The sequence below is a fragment of the Podarcis tiliguerta genome (genome assembly GCF_965153285.1).
Source record: "Podarcis tiliguerta genome assembly, chromosome: 17".
NCBI classification, from domain to species: Eukaryota; Metazoa; Chordata; class Lepidosauria; order Squamata; family Lacertidae; genus Podarcis; species Podarcis tiliguerta.
In genome coordinates, this window is record NC_139550.1 from 31,207,095 (window position 1) to 31,229,933 (window position 22,839).

The 22,839-nt window shown below is 46.0% G+C and overlaps 1 protein-coding gene and 1 long non-coding RNA gene across 8 annotated transcripts in view; one reads left to right on the forward strand and one right to left on the reverse strand.

Moving 5' to 3' along the window:
- Positions 1 to 20,794, reverse strand: part of RGL3 (ral guanine nucleotide dissociation stimulator like 3) — a 42,854-nt gene extending 22,060 nt beyond the window's left edge. Inside the window, exons 1-6 of one of the 7 annotated variants that reach the window (XM_083419770.1) lie at positions 20,600 to 20,794; positions 12,875 to 12,979; positions 11,259 to 11,473; positions 8,206 to 8,414; positions 3,948 to 4,081; positions 705 to 920 (exon numbers count right to left, since the gene is read on the reverse strand). In XM_083419770.1, coding sequence (XP_083275896.1) covers positions 705 to 920; positions 3,948 to 4,081; positions 8,206 to 8,414; positions 11,259 to 11,473; positions 12,875 to 12,979; positions 20,600 to 20,623 — 903 coding nt within the window. In that variant the 5' untranslated portion in view covers positions 20,624 to 20,794. Of the gene's footprint in view, positions 1 to 704; positions 921 to 3,947; positions 4,082 to 8,205; positions 8,415 to 11,238; positions 11,474 to 12,874; positions 12,980 to 20,599 lie in introns of those variants that run through there. The other 6 variants (XM_083419771.1, XM_083419769.1, XM_083419772.1 and 3 more) reach the window with 6 other exon arrangements.
- LOC310667991 overlaps positions 1 to 22,839 on the forward strand; it is a 160,484-nt gene that overhangs the window by 75,015 nt on the left and 62,630 nt on the right. The window lies entirely within an intron of this gene.

The following is a 22,839-nucleotide window of genomic DNA, read 5'->3' on the forward strand; positions in this document are numbered from 1 at the left end:
AGAGAAGACCAAGACCTTATATGGTAATATAGGAACTTATTATAAATTTCGATTTCCCAGAAATCAGGTGACTTACAAGAAATCAGGTGACTTGCAAGAGATCAGGTGGTATTCTATTTTGCAAATCTATATAAAGGGGCGCACCCTGACTACTGTGTACAGGTTGCGTACTGATCGCCCTGTGCCTTTGTTCTGCATATGCACTTCAAATAAAAATCCTGTTAATAACCTGCAAGAGTGTTTTGCCGCTTTGTGTGAATCTGTGCTTCAGGGACCCAAATAGCAGATATGTGTGGTCCTTCACACTGAGGTCTGTCTGTTTTTGCTATTTATTTTGCGTTTTAGTTTTTGCAGCTCTTTGTTTTTCTTTTTGAGACTGTGTGGAACCCAGTTCAGCTACTGACTGATCATGTGGCTGCAGTACATTGTTTACTGCTTTCATTTTATGGATCAATGGTCTCATTGGATAGTAAAAATTGATGTTAAATTGCTGTTTTAGCGGTTGTTTTTGAAAGTCTGGCACGGATTAATCCATTTCGCATTACTTTCTATGGGAAAGCGTGCCTTAGTTTTGGAACACTTTGGTTTTGGAATGGACTTCTGGAACGGATTAAGTTTGAGAACCAAGGTGCCACTGTAGTGGCAGGGCTAAGTAAACAAGGAATACTAAGGCCAGCTAGCTCACTGGACACAGAAGCTCTTACCTGGGCAATGTCGATCCATTTCTCTAGCAGGTGTGCCCGCTGGGGAAAGCGCAGAGTCAGGTCTCCCAGTACAGATGCAATGACACAGCTAGTGACTGCATTGAACTGGGCCACAGTGGCTCGGACGCTGGGAGCCACATGCTGATTCTCCTTCTTGTCTCGTTGTGACCACACGCAGCCCAGGCAGTGGAAGGGCCGCACTGCTCGGAAGAGTTCCTGGGCAAGGAGAAGGAGAGGGAGGATGAGAGAGAAGACCACCCCAATGCCACTCAGTGCAACCACTGCAGAAGAAGAAGAAGAAGAAGAAGAAGAAGAAGAAGAAGAGGAGGAGGAGGAGTTTGGATTGGATATCCCGCCTTTCACTCCCCTTCAGGAGTCTCAAAGCGGCTAACATTCTCCTTTCCCTTCCTCCCCCACAACAAACACTCTGCGAGGTGAGTGGGGCTGAGAGACTTCCAAGAAGTGTGACTGGCCCAAGGTCACCCAGCAGCTGCATGTGGAGGAGCGGAGACGCGAACCCGGTTCCCCAGATTACGAGACTACCGCTCTTAACCACTACACCACACCGGCTTTGGATCTTGGAGCAGATCTCCAAGATTCAAAGTCAACTCTCTACCATTGAACTATAAACAATATACAGGGTAAAAGGTAAAGGACCCCTGGATGGTTAAGTCCAGTCAAAGGCGACTATGGGGTTGCGGTGCTCATCTCACTTTCAGGCCAAGGGAGCCGGCGTTTGTCCACAGACAGCTTTCCGGGTCATGTGGACAGCATGACTAAAACGCTTCTGGCGCAACAGGACACCGTGACGGGAACCAGAGCACATGGAAATGCTGTTTACCTTCCCACCACAGTGGTACCTATTTATCTACTTGCACTGGCATGCTTTCGAACTGCTAGGTTGGCAAGAGCTGGGACAGAGCAAGGGGAGCTCACCCCGTTGAGGGGATTCGAACCACCGACCTTCTGATCAGCAAACCCAAGAGGCACATTGGTTTATACCACAGCCTCACCCACATCACAATATGCAGGGAAGTGATATACTGGCACTGTTAGGAAGGTTAGCAAATAGAAGGCTTTAGAGCCTCTTTCTATGGGAAAGGGACAGATTTGTTCATTTCTCTAAACTATCAATTGTACATTGTCTAGACTCTACTGTACAGCTCGATGATTAAACCCCCTGTGGGAAGAAACGCTGGTTATATCGGAACAGCGTCCAGATGTTGATTTACGAGTTGATGTTGCTTCTGCTAATGCACAATTGACCGAAGTGTTGGTGCTGACCTTTAAAGCCCTAAACAGCTTCGGCCCAGTATACCTGAAGGATGGTCTCCACCCCCATCATTCAGCCTGGACACTAAGGTCCAGCTCTGAGGGCCTTCTGGCAGTTCCCTCACTGCGAGAAGTGAGGTTACAGGGAACCAGGCAGAGGGCCTTCCCGGTAGAGGCGCCCGCCTGTGGAATGACCTCCAGTCAGATGTCAATTATATTAATTATATTAATGAATTATATAACTTTTAGAAGACACCTAAAGGCAGCCCTGTATATGGAAGTTTTTAATGTTTGATGTTTTATTGTATTTTTAATATTCTGTTGGGAGCCACCCAGAGTGTCTGGGGAAACCCAGCCAGAAGGGTGGGGTATAAATAATAAATTATTATTATAAAGAAAAAGACTGGGGGGGGGGAGTCTTCTTCTGTGATTTATTTCTGTGATGCATTTGTTTGCTTGTCCACACTCCTTTCTCTGGAGTAGTTGCTTTGGTGATATAATTTTGCACAACACTGAACCATAAAGGCTGATCCAGTTCCTGTTTCCTTTCACCAGAGACCAATCACAAATGGTATGGCTTTGGAAAGGGCAGAGCGTGGAATCCAGACGTAGACATACTTAGTTGTGACTGAAATCCCATTGATTGCAATGGGTTTGTTCTTGGTCTAAGTCACAGACTCCTGGCTTCTATCACCCACCTCTCTGAGCCATTACCTTTCAACTCCTATAGCTGGAAAATATATTTAAAAAATCAGATTTTTAAAATTTAAATTGGATTTTTATTTTTTTATTTTTAAATGGATTCTTTTGATTTAAATCAGATTTTTAAAATAAAATGCTTTTGGAGGAAAAATCTTTCTAAAGATAGTTTTCTGTTTAAGTTACATTATAGTCCAAAGGCTATTCATCAGGAAATAAGGATTTGTTTTAAGTTTTTCATGCGTGCTAAAACTCAGTCTAAGTTTTTTTTTAATTGTTTAACCACATCAGTTAACAAACATGGATACTTATGCTATAATGTTATTGTTTAAGTTAAATACGTAAATTGTTCGAATTGTTATTAAGGAAATGATTATTTTTCTCCTGCCAATGCAGAAAAGTTGTCCAAATATAAACAGTTAACTTACTAAACCTCACAATAATTTCAAAAGCATCTGTCTATGTATTTTAATAGTATAACCAAATCAGTAATTTTTGATATAACTGTGAAAAGTACTCTGAAAAATTATTATTCAAAAAATGAAACCTTCATCTGGTTGTAAATATTAAGATTATACAGTGGTACCTCTGGTTGCGAATGGGATCCGTTCTGGAGGCCCATTCGCAACATGAAAAGAGCGCAACCTGCAGCGGCGCATCTGCGCATGCACAGGTTGTGATTCGCCACTTCTGCGCATGCGCGAGACGTCATTTTGCGCTTCTGCGCATGCGGCAAAACCTGGAAGTAACTCTTTCCGGTACCTCCGGGTCGCCGCGGGACATAACATGAAAGAACGTAACATGAAGCAGACATAACGAGGTATGACTGTACCAGCAAGAAGAAGAAGAAGAAGAAGAAGAAGAGTTTGGATTTGATATCCCGCCTTTCACTCCCTTTAAGGAGTCTCAAAGCGGCTAACATTCTCCTTTCCCTTCCTCCCCCACAACAAACACTCTGTGAGGTGAGTGGGGCTGAGAGACTGTGACTGGCCCAAGGTCACCCAGCAGCTGCATGTGGAGGAGCGGAGACGCAAACCCGGTTCCCCAGATAACGAGACTACCGCTCTTAACCACTACACCACACTGGCTCTCTAATGGAAATGAGTCTTTCCATTAAAAAATGATTTAAATCAACTAGTGATTTAAACTGATTAGATTTAAATCAAATCCACCCCGGCTGGAAATAAAATTTAACAGCCTGAGAGCCACTCCCCCCCCCCCATTAATGCTGTTTTCCTCTTCCCAAAGCGATTTGCCATCCCTCTTACTCACCGCATCCATCAGGGTCAGCTGTTCAGCTACTTCATCCACCGAGAAGGACAGGAGGGCTGGTGTCTCCTCGCAGTCACCTGTCCCAGCTGCTTCTCCGATCACCTGTGGCAGCCCCATCCCTGTGGGTTCTCCTCCTGTCGGGCAGTGAGACAAGGTCCACCTGAGTGAGTGTGCGCAAGCCCAACCCTGACGAAGGAAGAAGAGGGCCACACACTTGTGTGCATGGAGGTCCTTTCACTGGCCTAAGAAATGTGCATTCCCCCAGGATCTCCTAAAACGTTATGCAGAATTCAGGGACAACTCACAGGTCATGTGCTAGCTTTGCAACCTCTGAGCGCTGAGTCCCAGAATTGCAAGAGAGCCTTAGGTGCCCCTCAGTGCCCCTACAGAGATAATCCCCCTGCCAGGTGACTGCTTGACTTGCTTCTACAATCAAACCCGTACGAGAAAGTGCATCACTGACAGATCTCAAAACCTGCAGCAAAATCTGATGCAGCTTACGAAACATCCCTCCCCAAAAAGTCTATAAATACCATATGATCATATGAATTAACTCAACAAGGATGGATATCTGAGAAGAATATGTGTCAGGGAACTGCCATCGGAAGGACAGGAGGTGCAAGGGCTCTCTGAGGTTGAGAGAGACGCAGCAGCGGACGAGGGAACCAGTAGGGGGAGAGCAGGAACTTCAAGGGAAGGTGAGTCGGAGGAATGGCTCAGAGACGCTTCCAGCGAAAACAGCGGGGAGGTCTCAGGACCTCCTATAGGGACACCCATTCCTCGCCGGAAACTGTCACGCCGAGAGTCCAGAAGACGTGTTTCCGTTAAGGAGCTTTTATGTTGGAAACGATTCCGAAAGCAACCACTTTCGGATTCTGCTAGCGATTGACGCAGCCATGCTGGAGGGGCTCCGTCACAGGCAGAGGTTTGAAAACTTGATCAAACTCTGAGGGACTTGCAGTTTACGCACAAGCAGCTCATCATCCCATCACAATATGGATCAAACAGAACAGGCTCTGTCTCTGCAAGAGAAACCGTCTGTGGAAATTACAGTAATAGAGCCTCAAATTGATGGACAAAAAATGGACTATGAGAGTAAAGAGTTTAAAGGACAGACTTGGAAAAGTAGTGCCACATATGGACTGAGTGATTCAGGTTGGATAAGGTACATTTTGGAGATTGGCACTTTGAGAAAGTTTGAAGAAGTGAAATTTAGTAACTTTAAAGAGAGTGTGGAGCAAGCTTTGGACAATTTTCTGGTCTACAAGAGGAATTATAGAGTTTGGGCAAGCTTGTTCAAGAAGGTTAAAGGAGACGTTGAGGGGAAAGTGTCTTGGGACTTAATTTTAGGCTCGAAAAAGACTCTGCAGACAGGCCAGGAAGATGATTTAAAGGCCTCGAATATAAGACAACCTGACTGTTTGATTGACCTTATGGATTGGAAAGACTTTAAAAATTGTAAAAAGGACTGGCAGTACCCGAAACCGGGGGGAAGAGATGGTGGGATAAATTGGAAATTTTTAAGTAAAATTAAATGTAATATGGTTTGAATAAGTATTTTTGGGGGATGATGGAAGGATCTATTTGGTTTCAGGGATTAAGTTAAGGAAGATGAAACATTAGGATATAAGGGCATATTATTATAGGGTTTAAGATTAGAAGATTTAAGGTTAATTTTCTTTTTCTATTATTATTATTATTTTTTAAAAGGGGTAAAAGTAAATAAGTGAAAAAGCAGCAAAATGGAATGGATGGAATGGATGGAATTTGCCGATTAGATTAAAAACTGGTATACAAAGAGGGAGGTGGGAGGAGGTCGAGGAAACAAGTCAAAAAAGAAGAAATTTGAAACTTTGTGCTGTTTGGGTGTTTTTGTGTTTATTTTTTGGGAAAGGGGGAAGAGGGTCTTTTTTGGGGGGGTCTTTTTTACTTTTTTCTTTTTCATTTCTTTATATTCTTTTTTCTCTTTCTTTTTCTTGTGGATTTGTTTTTGTTTTGGTGTTATGTTATTGGAAAAATCAATAAATATTATTTTTTTAAAATATATATATATATAAATACCATATGATCAAAGGGAGGCATGATCCAGTACATGCAGAAAATTCTGACAACAACAACAGCCATAACTATTATTATTATTATTTTATTTATATGCCGCTCATCTGACTGTGTTGCCCCAGCCACTCGGGGCAACTCTCAACAAAATATTGAAAACACAATAAAACATCTTCTGTTGTTCCGAAGATATAAAACCCAATGGAGCAAACTGTCCTAAGGAAACTGGCCATCTTTGGAGCATAACTCTTGGGCAGGGGTAGGCAAACTAAGGCCCGGGGGTCAGATCCGGCCCAATCGCTTCTAAATCCGGCCCGCAGACAGTCCGGGAATCAGCGTGTTTTTACATGAGTAGAATGTGTGCTTTTATTTAAAATGCATCTCTAGGTTATTTGTGGTGCATAGGAATTTGTTCATTCCCCCCCTCCAAAATATAGTCTGGCCCCCCACAAGGTCTGAGGGACAGTGGACTGGCCCCCTGCTGAAAAAGTTTGCTGACCCCTACTCTCGGGGATGCAAAATTCCATTGGCGGCAAAAGTTGCGGCAAAATTTGCAGCCTGGTGCTTTCACCCTTCCCTTATTCTCACCAATTTTCTTCAGCATGCAGCCAGAAGTGCCTTGTTCATCTAGAAAAACAGGGAATGGTGGCAGAGCCATAGCTTCTCCAAATGAGTTAATCCAGCAAGAAAAATACTAAACTAGAGACCTCCTCTCTCCCATTCCCTGCCTAACCCTTGTGCCTTTCTGGTAAAATAAAAGCCAACACAATGTTTTTTCTGTGATTACTCCAGGAATAACTAGCCTGCCTCCAAACGTATTGTTAACCTACTGTCAGGGAACTGCCATCGGAGCGGGAGGCGGAGAGGAGGCTCCCGGACGATGGTGGAGAGGGTCCTAGTAGAAGGAGGGATAGCCCATCCACTGGGGAAGGTAATCAGCGTAACACCAGTGGGAAAGGGGAGGAGATGGAGGAATCGGAGAGGTGGCTCCAGGACTCTTCGCAGGAGAGAGGGTACGAGTACTCCGTTGCCCACACCCACCTTGCGCAGAAAACCTTCGAGCAGGCAACAGGGGAGGAGACTGGGCATCAAACAGCTTCTATGCTGGAAGCGGTTTAAGAAACGCCCACTGACGGATTCTGCCAGCGACTGAGGCAGCCACGGAACTTGAGGCTGTCCTGACAGAAAGGGTTCAACCATGCAACCTAGCCAGGAGTAAAGGCAACTTACGCACGAGCAATCCCTAGAACCATTACACCTACGTATTGTGCAGAAGGGGGTGGTGGAATTCTGAACCTCTCCGCTTCAGGCTGCAGGAGAAAGGCGTATTTTTGAATGTTCCACATTGTAAAAATAACCTCTCTGCATGTGATACACTAGCACACTGGAGACACAATTCTCGTTTGATACATGCAGGGAGCGTTTTATGTGAGGAAGCATTCAAAAATAGGACAACATGCTTCCTACCTGCAGTGTGAAGTATACCGTTCAAAATGATACTACCTCATTTTGCACCATGTGGATAATGGCACTATTTTCACCAGAGGGAGATGCTTGACCATATAACACTGGTCCTGAGAGACCTGCATTGGCTCCCAGGACGTTTCTGAGCACAATTCAAAGTGTTGGTGCTGACCTTTAAAGCCCCAAAAGACCTCGGCCCAGTATACCTGAAGGAGTGTCTCCACCCCCATTGTTCAGCCCAGACACTAAGGTGAAGCTCCGAGGGCCTTCTGGCGGTTCTCTCACTGTGAGAAGTGAGGTTACAGGGAACCAGGCAGAGGGCTTTCTCAGTAGTGGCACCCACCCTGTGGAACACCCTCCTGTCAGATTTCAAGGAAATAAACAACTATCTGACTTTCAAAAGACATCTGAAGGCAACACTGTTTAGGGAAGTTTCTAATGTTTAATGCTGTATTGTGTTTTTAATATTTGGTTGGAAGCCGCCCAGAGTGGCTGGGAAAACCCAGCCAAATGGGCAGGATATAAATAATAAATTATTATTATTATTATTATTATTATTATTATTATTATTATTATGCAGACATGCAATCTAATAGGCTGAATAGGATAGCCCTGAAGACAACTGCATGTGGCTGAGGAGCTGAGGTCATTGGTGGGGACAGGAGCTGGACCTGAGCCACAAACTTTGGGAGGACAGTTGCTCTGGGCCGTCATGGCCCAGGGCAGGAGAAATCCTTACCTTCTGCCTCAGCAGCACCTGCCCTCCTGTGCTCCTCCTCGTCGTCTTTGCGTCTTTGCCACAGCCCCTCTGCCAGAGCACATGCTGGGGAGTCACGAGCAGACTGGTGCAAGAAGCTCAAGGTTCTCTGCAGGTTGGGATGCTGAGGGGGCTCCCAGAAATCCCCAGGGTGGTGTTGCAGCCAGACTCCCAATACGTGCAGCACTGCCCTGCAGCCAGAACGGAAACAGAGTCAGGCACCAACCATACACAAACACACGTACAGTGGTACCTCGGGTCAAGAACTTAATTCGTTCTGGAGGTCCGTTCTTAACCTGAAACTGTTCTTAACCTGAGGTACCACTTTAGCTAATGGGGCCTCCTGCCCTGTCGGCGATTTCTGTTCTCATCCTGAGGTAAAGTTCTTAACCCGAGGTACTATTTCTGGGTTAGCGGAGTCTGTAACCTGAAGGGTCTGTAACCTGAGGTATCACTGTACATATACAGTGGTACCTCGGGTTAAGTACTTAATTTGTTCCGGAGGTCCGTTCGTAACCTGAAACTGTTCTTAACCTCAGGTACCACTTTAGCTAATGGGGCCTCCTGCCCTGTCGGCGATTTCTGTTCTCATCCTGAGGTAAAGTTCTTAACCCGAGGTACTATTTCTGGGTTAGAGGAATCTGTAACCTGAAGGGTCTGTAACCTGAGGTATCACTGTACATATACAGTGGTACCTCAGGTTAAGTACTTAATTCGTTCCGGAGGTCCGTTCTTAACCTGAAACTGTTCTTAACCTGAAGCACCACTTTAGCTTATGGGGCTTCCCGCTGCTGCTGCGCCGCCGGAACACGATTTCTGTTCTCATCCTGAAGCAAAGTTCTTAACCCGAGGTAATATTTCTGGGTTAGTGGAGTCTGTAACCTGAAGCGTATGTAACCCGAGGTATCACTGTACTCACAAACTGCTTAGGCTCTTATCCAAGGGTAGGCAACCTAAGGCCCGGGGGCCGGATGCGGCCCAATCGCCTTCTCAATCCGGCGCATGGAAAGTCCAGGAATTAGTGTGTTTTTACATGAGTAAAATGTGTCCTTTTATTTAAAATGCATCTCTGGGTTATTTGTGGGGCATAGGAATTCGTTCATCCCCCCTCCCCCCATATAGTCTGGCCCACCACAGCTGAAAAAGGTTGCTGACCCCTGTCTCTCCACACCCCCCGGTGCCCCTAACCCAGTGGTTCTCAACCTGTGGGTCCCCAGATGTTGTTGGACTACAACTCCCATCATCCCTGAGCTCTGGCCTTGCTAGCTAGGGGTGATGGGAGTTGTAGTCCCAAAACATCTGGGGACCCACAGGTTGAGAAAGGCTGCCCTAACCCCTCCTGTCCCAGATAAGCTGCCTGCTGTTCAACAGCAGGACGGACTACCTTGGAAGGTGGACTCTCCTTCCTTTGGGGTTCTTAAGCAGAGGTTGGATTGCCATCTGTCCTGGATGCTTGAGTTGAGATTCCTGAACTGTAGAGGGTTGGACTAGAGGACCTCAGGGCCCCCTTCCAACTCTACGAGTCGATGATTCCATGCTGCTTTAACCAGGATTTCTTCCTGAGGGTGCCCCTCCTTAAGCGTCCTGCCAGATTAGGCTGCTCGGACTTCACCAAGCTTCACTGCCCATCTGGCATCTCATTACAGACAACTCCCTCTTTACACAGAGGCCACATTCCAAGGTACCTTGCTCTTAAGTGAAATCACATATATTTGAAACACCATGGCAAAAGTCCCCAAACATCCTGTTCCACCCCTGCCCCCTTCTACCCCCTTTTAGGGGGTCATTCCTGGGTTTGGCACGATGCCCGCATCCTTAGGTGCACACAGATTGCATGCACCTAAAATAGTCACTGCCTGTACAGTGGAACCTCGGTTTTCGAGCATCTCGGAAGCCAAATGTTTCAGAACCCGAAAGCCGAAAACCCAGAAGTAATTGCTTCCGTTTTCGAATACGCCTCAGAAGTCAAACAGCTTCTAAGATGCGTTTCTCAATTTTTTTTCAGCTGAATTCCCCGACCACCCATTGTGCCTCAGTTGTCAAGTGTTTTGGAAGTTGAACAGTCTTCCAGAACAGATTACATTTGACAACCTAGGCTCCACTGTATTTTCTTCCTATATCCAGTGCTTCCTTTTCTGGGGGGACACAGGGGTACGCATACCCCTAAACATTTTGTGAATCTTTGTACTTTTGTCCTTTTATTTGTCTTTATTTCCCCCAATTTGAGCTATAAAATGGTGAGGGTTTTTAGTCAAACTTAGAGTACTCCTAAACATTTTTTGAAGAATTAAAGCACTGCCTATATTTGTCATTTTGCATTTCTTAGTACAGAAAGTATTGATCAGATGTGTAGAGATCTTTCCTATTCTACTTAATTCAAGAGGGTTCTCTGTGTGAAAGAAACAAGCAGAAGGTTCCTGAAGTTTGGTTTATTCCTTCAGAGAAGCTGAGTATGGTGTTCCGTACATAGTATGCTTAGTTTGAAGGTTAAGACCTTTACAATAAGTCTTAACCTTCATTATTGTAAGTGTAAGTCAAGTCTGCTGCAACTGGATTTCTTATGGACAGTGCCAATCCTGAATGTATTGGATTTGTGACCATTATGCTCATCTTCAGTAGCAGTAAAACTCTGCTGGATGAAATATTAATTGCCTCTGGTCTATGTTTTGGGAATCCTGCAACGTGTTTAAGTTTTTACTCTGCTAACTATACGTTGGGAGTTCTGCTCTGGATCAATATTGAGTAGAATTTCAATGAAAATAATGTGTACAGCACCCACATGTCTATATATCCCCTTTCTAAAGAACACTTAATTGCATGAAACAAATAAATTCTGTACATACATGTCTACAGGGCGAAAAGCAAGGTGGGCATCACTCTGATACCCTGCCAGGTTAGAATTGCTTTTCCCGCCCCAATTCGCCGCACTGCCAGAATCAAGAACCAGCCCTTCTCCGGGCTCCTGAAACGGGAGCACACCTTCTCCAGCATTTTACTCCTGCCCAAACCACCCACCTCCTAGCCCTGTGCCTCACTTGTCCGGTCCCAGTGGCAGCAGCAGATCCAGCACCTGCGCAGGGTTGGCGAAGGCCCGGTAGGTGGCCAGGAAGCTGGGCACGAAGCCAAGGTCGCCCTCCACATCGGCAGACACCAGCCACTCCACCAGCCTGGGGAGCGTAGCAGCCCGCAACAGGTGCTTCTTGCACGTGCGGTACTGTACAAAGGGACACTCTGGTGTGCTGGAGACATCCTGTTGGGAAAGGGACAGGCACCATGAGGTGGGAGAAACTCACATAGCTGACACCTATTGAAGAGGTGCTTATCATTGTCTAATACACAGGGTAGAGGTGCAACCTGCCTTCAGTGGGAACTGCACAGTTAAAAAAAAACCCCTATTTGTGAAAAATCAGATTAGTTAACATGGAAAATCTGATAGTTGTGGCTTTCTCTTGCCTTTGATACAGGAGATTCCAGTGATTCCCATCACTGAAAGGGTTACCACAAATCCTGGGGTCCCCAAATTTGCAATAATAATAATTATAATAATTTGTTATTTATACCCCACCCATCTGGCTGGGTTTTCCCAGCCACTCTGGGCAGCTCCCAACAGAACATTAAAAACACATCAAACATTAAAAACTTCCCTAAACAGGGCTGCCTTCAGATGTCTTCTAAAAGTCAAATATTAGTTTATTTCCTTGACATCTGACGGGAGGGCGTTCCACTACCGAGAAGGCCCTCTGCCTGGTTCCCTGTAACCTCACTTCTCGCAGTGAAGGAACTCCAGAAGGCCCTCGGAGCTGGACCTCAGTATCTGGGCTGAAAGATGAGGGTGGAGACGTTCCTTCGGGTATACTGGGCTGAGGCAGTTTAGGGCTTTAAAGGTCAGCACCAACACTTTGAATTGTGCTCAGAAACGTACTGGGAGTCAATGGTAGGTCAATGTGGTCTTGGCGGCCACTCCCAGTCATCAAACATTAAAAGCTTCCCTGAACAGTGCTGCCTTCAGATGTCTTCTAAAAGTCTGGTAGCTGTTGTTCTCTTTGACATCTGGTGGGAGTGCGTTCCACAGGGAGGGCGCCACTACTGAGAAGGCCCTCTGCCTGGTTCCCTGTAACTTGGCTTCTTGCAGGGAGGGAACCGCCAGAAGGCCCTCGGCGCTGGACCTTAGTGTCCAGACAGAACGATGGGGGTGGAGACGCTCCTTCAGATATACCGGGCCTTTGAGGCCATTTAGGGCTTTAAAGATCAGCACCAACACTTTGAATTGTGCTCGGACATGTACTGGGAGCCAATGTAGGTCTTTCAAGACTGGTGTTATGTGGTCTCGGCGGCCGCTCCCAGTCACCAATCTAGCTGCCGCGTTCTGGATTAGTTGTAGTTTCCGGGTCACCTTCAAAGGTAGCCCCATGTAGAGCGCATTGCAGTAGTCCAAGCAGGAGATAACTAGAGCATGCACCACTTTGGTGAGACAGTCCAGCCTGCATACCAGGTGGAGCAAGGGAAAGAGAAGAGAGCTCCTTGTCATGCTTGCACGCATGAGGCAGACGTGACTTTCCGTGCATGTGTCCCCTCTGCTGTCCAAGAATAAAAGCCAGTTTAGCATAGAAGGAGGGAACCGGTATTCCCTATAAGGGAAGTTGCCACATACCAGCTGACATGATCTGTTGGCGATGGGCTCTGCCCTCACTCGGTGAAGGATGATGCTGTAGATGGCCCCATCTTCTGCCTCTTCACCCCACTGCTGAAGGGGTGTCTGGGGAGAGGCAGAAAAGAAACAGAAGCAGAAGTAAGACACAGCTTTTTGGCTTCTTGGAACCATATGCATATGGCAGTGTAGAGCAGGGCTTCCCAACTGGTGGTCTGCAGAACCCAGGGGGTCCGTGTAACCCACCTGGGGAGGGGGGCGTGGCACCATTCACACATCAAAAGCTACGATAGAGATATCAAAATTTTCAAAAGTAGGGGGTCCAGGACTTGGCTCTTGAAAAAACAGGGGGTCTGCAGTACTTAGCTAACTGGGGACCAGTTGTGTAGAGCAAGATCTAAACTGAGCTGGAAAGAGTTGAGTTGGGAGCCAATAAAATGTTATTGTCAGGTAAAGGGAGGCTTCCACCCATTCAGCGGTAGATGTTGGGGAGCAGAGAGCAGTAGTGAGATGCTGGAGCTGTGTGTACCATGCGGTCGTTCTTGTACCCCCTAAACTAGCCCCAGGTGTGATGAAGGCAGCCAGAATTGAAGTACTATTCAATAGCCAGTCTAGTCACATTCCCGTGCATGGAATTGCAGGAGGAGCCATCTTGCCTCAGGCAGCAAAATATATTGAGCTGGCCCTGATCTTATTTTGTTGTATGGTGTGGCAGTTATGTTGTTTTGTCAGTATGAGCTTCCTTGAACATCCAATATAGAAAGCTGGGGTATACGTTTTAAAAATAAATAAGTAACAAATAAACTTGTGCGAAGTACGCAAGGGAATGGAGTAAAACTATCAGAGGAGCAGGTTTGCTTTTCCATCTCCAAAACAAAGGAAAAGGCTCAGGGCACAGCTGCACAGGAGATTTCTGGGGGTGAGAAAAGAGGCTTATGAATGAAGCTGATGGTCTACATGGAAATGGCGGAAATGACCGGCAGAATCCGAGACCGGGGAGAAGAGTCAATGGAAGAAGATTGGAAAAAAATTAAATTATATTTACAGAAATATTGCAAAATTAATGAATGTTAGAAGAATACTGGAATGAAGTTATATGGTTTTAGCAGAAATGTTATTAAGGATTATGCAAAAACTGATTGTTAATGGGCTAAAGTGGAAAATTTAAAGTTAGACTGTGTTAAGATAAATTATAGATCAAAAATTTAAGAAAGAGGGAAAGGATTTGCTGAACCAGCTAATTTGAATTAGAATACAAAAAAAAGGGAGGTGCAAGGAAGTCGAGGAAACAAGCAAATGAAAGATAAAGATATGAAATTCGGATGTGTTTTTAAATGTTTTTGTTTTTCTTGTTTTGTTGTACTGTTTCTTTTTTATTATTTTTGATGCATTGTTTGTTGAATTTTTGTATTATTTTTTTTACCTTTTTTCTTTCTGTAACTATAAAACATCTAATAAATATTACTTTAAAAAAAGAGAGAGAAAAGAGGCTTATGCATGGGCGAGGGGCAAATCTCTGTCCTCTTTCCTATTTAGTGTTCTGCAAGGAAGTATGGCCATTATTGTTTATCACAGTGATTCAGGCATCATACTTGGTGGCTCAGATAGATGGCACTGTCTGGGTTTCTGCAATGTTTTCACCTTTCCGTAGGCTGCTGGTGCCACGGATGGAGCTTGCAGACCCAAGGCCGTTATTAATTGACCGACATTCAACGGTCAGTCAAAGAGAAGAAGGCTTCCTCTCCTTCACCTTTATTACCCGTCCTTTCCCAACTCAACCCTCAGCATCAAAGGCCAGCCTAAGCCAGGGGTAGGCAACCTAAGGCCCGTGGGCCACAATCGGCCCCCAGGGGTTGTTTAACTGGCCCATGAGCCACCCCCGAACTCAGATGCCTGCTCGGCGAGTTCCCACTCGCTGCACTAAACCGGCGCAGCGCGGTGTGGGGACTCGCTTCCACAGCACTGGAAATCGCGTCTGTGCAGATGCACACACTGGAAATTGTGGGCACGGGAGCTTATGTGCATGCACAATCCAGCCCCCGAAGGATGACCCAGGCGAGGTAAACCTTGCCGACCCCTGGCCTAAAACCAACCACACACAGTGTAGCTGCAGGGAGCTGCTCTTCTGGCTGGGGGCCCGCACCTCACGCCAGTGGCGTTGCGTGGGTTGTCAGCACCCGGGTCAAGGCAAGTAATTTGCGCCCCCTAACCCGGGGCAAGGCAAGTAATTTGCGCCCCCCGCTGCACTGTCTCTCCCCCAGATAGTCCCTCGCTCTCTCTCCGCACTGCACCGCATGCCTGGCACCGCCCCCCCTCCACAGTGGGCAGCGACCCGGCGGCTTGGATCGGATTTGCACAGCCAGCACTGCAGTGAGAGAGAGTGAGTGAGCCAGGTAGGGGCAGAGAGCTGCGAGCACGAGCGCGCCCCCCCAGATGTTGCGCCCGGTGCGGCCGGCCCCCCCTGCACCCCCCATGCTACGCCACTGCCTCACGCCACCTATTTGCAAAACAAAGACCAGCTACACAATGCAAGTCGCTTTTAGTCTGGCCCTGATTTAATGCTGCTAAGAAGCTTGTGTTGTCATCACGGGTTACTGCTGTTGTGAATGGGCATTTGCTTGTTTTGCATACATTTTCAGCTGCAACTGAATTGTTGCACACTGTGCTTTTGGCGTTTCTCGATCATTTAGCCCCATTGTAAGCTTTCCATTTCCCCCTCTGCACCCATGTGAATACAGTGGTACATTGGGTTAAGAACTTAATTCGTTCCAGAGGTCTGTTCTTAACCTGAGGTACCACTTTAGCTAATGGGGCCTCCTGCTGCTGCCGCTTTGCCGGAGCACGATTTCTGTTCTCATCCTGAAGCAAAGTTCTTAACCCGAGGTACTATTTCTGGGTTAGCAGAGTCTGTAACCTGAAGCGTCTGTAACCCGAGGTACCACTGTATACACTTTCTAAGTATGACACTATATGCATCTGATGAAATGGATTCTAGTCCGCAAAAGTTTATGCCATATGAAATCTGTTGGGTCTTTTTTTTTTACCTGCTTATGATCCCCCTTAGTAGCACAGGTGGTATCAGGGGAAGTGAGGAGGGGGAACCCCCATCTGAGTAGCCTGCCCCCATCTGTCCACTTATTGCTGGCCCCTTGGAGCAAAGGCACTTTTCATATATTTACTGCCCTTCCCTCGCTGCTCTTTGCTCTTTCTGTGTGCTGCCAACCCCTCAATTTTAGTCTATCTTATCTTTTTGGTGCCATCACTATTTCAAAGCTACACATTTTCTCCCCTCCTTTGAAATATGCCCAGACTGCAGTTAGGGAAGAAACTAGAGCTGAAATGCAATTTCAGATAAATTTCAAAAATCACTTAAATTCATAACCACAGCTTCATTTTTAGCACTTTCAAATTTGAAGCATTTGAAAAATAAATCTCAGCTCTCGTTAATTGATTTGAAGATAATAATGCTAAGTTACATTTAGTTCTTTTCCAGCCCAGTTCCATTCACAATTACCGGTACTTTGGGATAGACTCCCTAATAAATGTGTTTAGGATTGCAGCTTACTCTCTTAGAATATCTAAACAATACTGAGGGGAAAATGTTTCAATCAATATTGCACAAATTTGGGCTGGCTGGGGTGGGGTGTTGCATGCAAATTTGAGCTGAGAGAGAAGTTCTTCTCCAAATTTGGTTCAGTTTGATTTTTTAATGATTGATTATTTTTATTAATAGTCTCAGCTAGAGTACAGGAAACCAATTATATGTTAATATTGTCTTAAACAATAGCCCTTTGGGTTTGGAATTTATTTTTTTGCTTGAGTATCTTAAGAGTTTGGGGGTAAATGTCAGTTGGCTTCAAAACAGTCCCCAGTCTACAGAACTTCAGAATCCACTTCTTTAATAAAAGTAGCAAACATGGTTACAATATTATAAGTGTCTGATTACACTTTTTATTGATTGCCAAAATATCTGAATATTTTTAAGACTCTGCAGGGCTGTGCTCTTCCACTCCACTTCAATGGGGTTTCCAGGGGAAAACCATCCACTGAATTGTGCTCACGCAGTGCCAGACTTAGGTTTGATGAACCCCTCAGCTACTGAAGGAAATGGGGCCCTTTATATGTCCAGCTGTCCTTTGTCAACAACAAATTGTTGCTGTTTTATTGTGTTGAATATATGCTATATGGTAATTTATGGACCTAATAGGTATCTAAAGCCATTTGCACATAACAAAATATGTATTATATCAAAGTAATTGTTGAACTGAAATAAAATTAATAATAAGTATAGTATAGTATAGTATAGTAATAGTGAAATACAAAGTTTTAGGGGTTGTTTTGGAAGTGATTAATCTGTTTTGCATTACTTTCTATAGGAAAGCACGCCTTGGTTTTGGAACACTTTGGTTTGGGAACAGACTTCTGGAACAGATTAAGTTTGAGAACCAAGGTACCACTGTATATAGATGTGAGCAAACCAGTGACATTTTAGGGAGCAGGCTAGCAGGCGGGGCCCATTACTTACATCATAGGAGCCTACACAACACAAAACACTGGTGCTGTATGTAGGTTTTATTTTATTTGTTTCTTATCTTATATTTTGGAAATGTACATCCGGGTTTTTTCCCCTTTAATTTTTTGGGGGACCCCAAGAGAGTGGGACCCTAAGCTACAGCTTGTTTAGCTTATACTGTACGTAAATCCAGCACTGGGCTCGCTCCTAAGACTCACTCCCTGAATTTGTACCTATGGGGCGGCCTCTTTTTCTGTCCCTGCTCTTGTGCTTTTGTTTTGCTTTGTTTAACAGCAACCTGACATAGCAGCTTTTCCCACTCCGCCTGTCAGGAGACGCTTCACCAATGGTTGCTGCTGCTTAGAAAAGCACACAGGGAAGAAGAATGCAACTGCGGTCATGCTACCAATGTTGTCTGTACACAGGAGAAAAATACTCTTTGATTTGGGTGTAGGACGGACCAGACTGTTCCTTCCTTCCTCTCCTGGAGTGATGATATCTGGACTCAGAGTGGAATTGAGGAGCTCCACGCCCTGCTACCAAGCTGAACCCCCTCCTATCCAGGTAAGGTGAGATGGGGGAGACCCACTAAAACAGGTTGCTCACAATATAATAATAATAATTAATAATAATAATAATAATTAATAATAATAATAATTAATAATAATAATAATAATTAATAATAATAATAATTATTATTATTATTATTATTATTTATTTATACCCCACCCTCCCCAGCCAGAGCTGGGCTCAGGGTGGCTAACACCAATTAAATTACAATAAAACATAATGGGGGAGAACAAACAAAACAAAAACCAGTTTATTAAAATACAGGTTAAAATACAATTTAAAATGCAGCCTCATTTTAATAGTAGCCCATAAATCAAAACCTTAATGGGAGGAAACATAAAGGTCAGACTGAGTCCAAACCAAAGGCCAGGTGGAACAGCTCTGTCTTGCAGGCCCTGCGGAAAGATGTCAAGTCCCGCAGGGCCCTAGTCTCTTGTGACAGAGCATTCCACCACGTCGGGGCCAGTACTGAAAAGGCCCTGACTCTAGTTGAGACCAATCTAACCACCTTACGGCTTCGGACTTCCAAAGTGTTGTTATTTGTGGACCTTAAGGTCCTCCGCAGGGCATACCAGGGGAGGCAGTCCCGTAGGGATGTCCCTGGTCAATCCTTGGACCCCCTGATAAATTTCAACAACTTTGGCTTCCTAAAAAAAAGCTCAGCAACTCTGGGTAGATCACTGCCAGTTCTGCAGTCTCCTGGGAGTTGGACGTGACTGCGCTAAAGGATGAAAGTAGCCCTGCCTGGGGACAGGAATTCCTCCCGCTTGGTCTCTGCACCCCATCCAGTTGCTCCAGCTTTGTTCCTGTGACCTTCCTTGACATTTCCTGCTCAGCAGAGCCGCCAGACCGGTCCTGCAAGAGGTGGAAATGTAACACCACAACCATCTGCACTGCTCTGTGCCAGGTACCAGTGGCTGAAGGCAAAGGCAGCACAAGTGCCCAGCTCTCACTAAAAGGGGCACAGAAGCGAAAAAGGGGCATCTCTCTCTTTAAAACACACACACACACACAAAAACACCCTTTATCGTTCCCCACCCCTAAATACTGTGGCTCTGCATTACTTGGAAACATCATTTATAACTGAGAGAGTTGAACTAGGAAAAAAATAAATATATCGAAATCAGTGAATAATAGCAGCATTATTGATGCACAAAATGCATGATTGCCAACTACCGTATTTTTCGCTCTATAACACGCACCAGTCCATAACACGCACGTAGTTCTTAGAGGAGGAAAACAAGAAAAAAAATATTCTAAACGAAATAGTGGATATATGATTTTTGTGGTTCATGCTGTGGCCACAGACATGTGATCTGACAGTGAGTTTGGAGTAGCCCAATGCAAAAATCCTGAGGATCCATGTGGATCCATGCTTTGTAACCACGGAGGAGGGAAGGAAGGGGAACCATGGATCCTCTGCTCACGACTGAAGCAGATCCCCCCCGCCACCCGCAGGCATTCGCTCCATAACACGCACAGACATTTCCCCTTACTTTCTAGGAGGAAAAAAGTGAGTGTTATGGTGCAAAAAATATGGTAACTTTAAGCATTTTGCAAAGCCACAATATGAACTCTCTCTGTGTGTACATGCACACACTTTGGATCCTGTTGTCAAATGTTATAAAAATTATGAATTCAAATACCGTACCAGAAATTCATATGATAAATATTAGGATATTTAGAAATCCATCTGCAAAGTCCCAAAACGCATTCCTCTTTTTAAACATGTGGCGATATTGTTTCCCTCTTTGTATATCTCTTTCCTATTCTGCATTATTTAAAGATACACATGTCTGGCTTATCTCCAGTGAAGAGAAGGTGTTATGAACAGTGGAGAGGGGTCTGGATGCGGATCCTGCATTTCCTGAGAAGCATCCTGAGAAGCAGGGCTGTGTGTGTGAATTAAAAGAATTTGAGAGCAAGGGATTAGAAGCTTGGCCTCTGGAGTTAGTTCTTTTGCTTTTCAGTTTATGCTCTGCACTTTCCTGTTTCTCATTGAGAGACGCTTTCAATATCCGAACCTCACCACAACCCTACATAAAAGCCATCCCTCCCTCCCATCCTAAGCCACAGCGGCCCCGTGCAACACTTTCTCTGCAGTTGGCATTGGGGGGAAGATGGCGAGAGGGTACCAGCCTTTGCTGTGGCTTCCAGAGCAGCAGTCCTAGATTTGTGCAAAGCCGCGTTGACTTCAATGGGCATAGGATCTTGCAGCCCCTCCCGTCTCAGGTTGCAGCCCTGGAGGCTTCCCTCCGCTGCAAAGCCCCGTTCAGAATCAGCTGCAACGCGCCCCAGCGCCCGAAGAGCCGCGGGCACGCGCCCTGGGCTCCCTTAAGCAACTTGGCGGCGGCATAACTGCCTTGCGGATCGGCTGCTTCTCAGGCAGCCTTTAACCCCCGACGATTAAAGCGTGAGAAGAGGGGGGAACTGTCTATCTGGAGAACAGTTGAAGGAGGCGAATGCAGCGGGGCTTGGGTTCAAGAGCTGGGGGGGGGGGGAGAGGAAATTCTGGAGGTGAAGCGCAGGCGTGGGAAAAGGTGCCCTTTACGAAATTCCCTCTTCTTCCAGGAGAAAGCCGCTCTCTTTTGTACATCTGCGCGCTCCCCCCTTGCACCCCCGACCTCCCTGCCTCGCCTCCCTACCATTGCAATCTCCGCTTTGCCCATCCTCGTCGGGTCTCCTCGGAAGCAGCAGCTTCGGCCGGTCCCTCCCGGGGCTTTGCATGGGGCAGGCGATGGGGGCAGGCGCCTTGCCCGGCCCTGTTGCGAGGAGGGGCTGAAAGCTCCTGCCCGGGCTGGGGACTCCTCCTCGGGAGCCGTCCGGTTCGCCAGCGAGCTCAGAGGCAGCAGGAGGCGGAGCCGCCGTGGAAATTTCCTCCGCCCCGGCCCGGATCGGGCAGCCTTACAGTGCGGGCCGGTGCAGGTTGGCTTCTTGCGCCTGGTGCCCGGGGACCTCTTCCTTCGAGTCTTAAGGATGGGGGTAGAATCCCAAGAGAGAGTTTTCCTTAAAGATTCCCAAAGGCCTCCTCTCCTCCCCTCGGCATTTCTACTTACTTTTCATTTCTTCAACCCAGTGGCGTAGCGTGGGTTGTCAGTACCCGGGGCAAGGCAAGTAATTTGCGCCCCCTAACCCGTGGATTTGCGCCCCCTAACCCTAACCCCCAGATGTTGCGCCCGGTGCGGCCGGACCCCCCTGCACCCCCCACGCTACGCCACTGATTTCTTAACACAAGGCTCCCCCCTTTTTTCTAGCAAGTTTTATTAGTTTCTCTCTATTGAGAGAAATAAATTGCAAAGCTTAATATCAAATATATATCCCTAATAATAATAATAATTTATACCCCACACATCTGGCTGGGTTTCCCCAACTACTCTGAGCGGCTCCCAACAGAATAGTAAAAATACGATAAAACACCAAATATGAAAAACTTCCCTAAACAGGGCTGCCTTCAGATGTCTTCTAAAAATCAGATAGTTGTTTATTTCCTTGCCATCTGATGGGAGGGTGTTCCACAGGGAGGGCACCACTACAGAGAAGGCCCTCTGCCTGGTTTAACTGAACTTAGGCTTTGATCTAGATAACAATAAGAACATGAAGAAAGAAAAGGGGGACAGGCAGAGAAAGGAGTAGAAAAAGAGAGAAATAAAGAAAAAGGGAGTGTAGAAAATAGGCTGAGACAGAAAAATAAGATTCTGAAAGTAAAGAACTTCCAATTCTTCATTTCTCTCCTATATATAAACAATATTCACTTCGTCCAATGCAATATTACACAGGACTCTTATCAAGAGAGTAATTCATAATACTTGGCAAGGTGGGAACTGTAGTTCTGCAATGCCTGGAGGCGCCATGTTGGTTACTCCTGTTGTGGGGCTTTTGACTATTAGCTGGGATTTACAGATGTCATCGCAAGCATTTTTCACACCAACCTTGCAAAGCATCACACACACACACACACACACCCCAAGTAGCTGACAAGGGAAGAGGTGATAGTAGCTTGTCTAAGCCTATTTAGGTTGCCGGTGGCAGAGGCAAGATTTGAACCCGGGGCTTCCTTGTTTGCAATGGTAGTTTCTCAGCTGCTTTGCTAAACTGGCTCTCATCAGGGAGTGTGTGCATTTGCCATTCTTGGGTGTTGGCGGTGGATTTAGGGCAGTGTGGGGGCTTCCGACTCCCCACCCCCACAGAGTGCTGAGCTGAGAGGGCGCAAAACTGTGAAGATCCATTTTGGGATGCCAAATTTTGGCCTCGTCAAATAACGAACGATTACCAAAGTCCACCCCTGGCATTCCCTTGTTGCCAGCTGATCCGAGTCCCTGGACAGCAGAGAATATTTATTTTTCACAATTCTGTGCTGCCCAGGAGTGTTTCCAGGGCAGCTTCTGAATAGGCATTATGATAATAAAACTGTAATATGATAAAATACAAACAGGAATCGTAAAATGAGTCAAACACCCGCTGGTGGCTTAGCAACTCACCAAGTCACTTCACCTGCCTCTTCCCTCCCTGCTTCTGGCCAGTGGGAACCATTTGCTGTGTCTAAGAGAAGCTCAGTGAGAGTCAGTAAGAAGAGCCACAACAATTTACAGCGCAATCTACTCCCACTGAGTTCACTGGGAGTTGTCCTTACAAGGCTCCAGTGTGCTCCCACCACTGATGTCTGAAGTGCACTTGATGTTAGCCAAAATCCATAGGTATCCTGTAGTTTCTTGAGAAACTATCTCCCTTCATTCCTTCCATCCAACTTGAAAATGCAAGATGCAGTTAAGCTGAGCTGTGTTCAGTTCAGACAGCATCTGTTCATATTTAGATGGCAGATTCCTTGAACAGAGGAGGGGGATGGAATTGCAAGTGTGGGAAAACAAACCAGGTAATGTGCATCAGG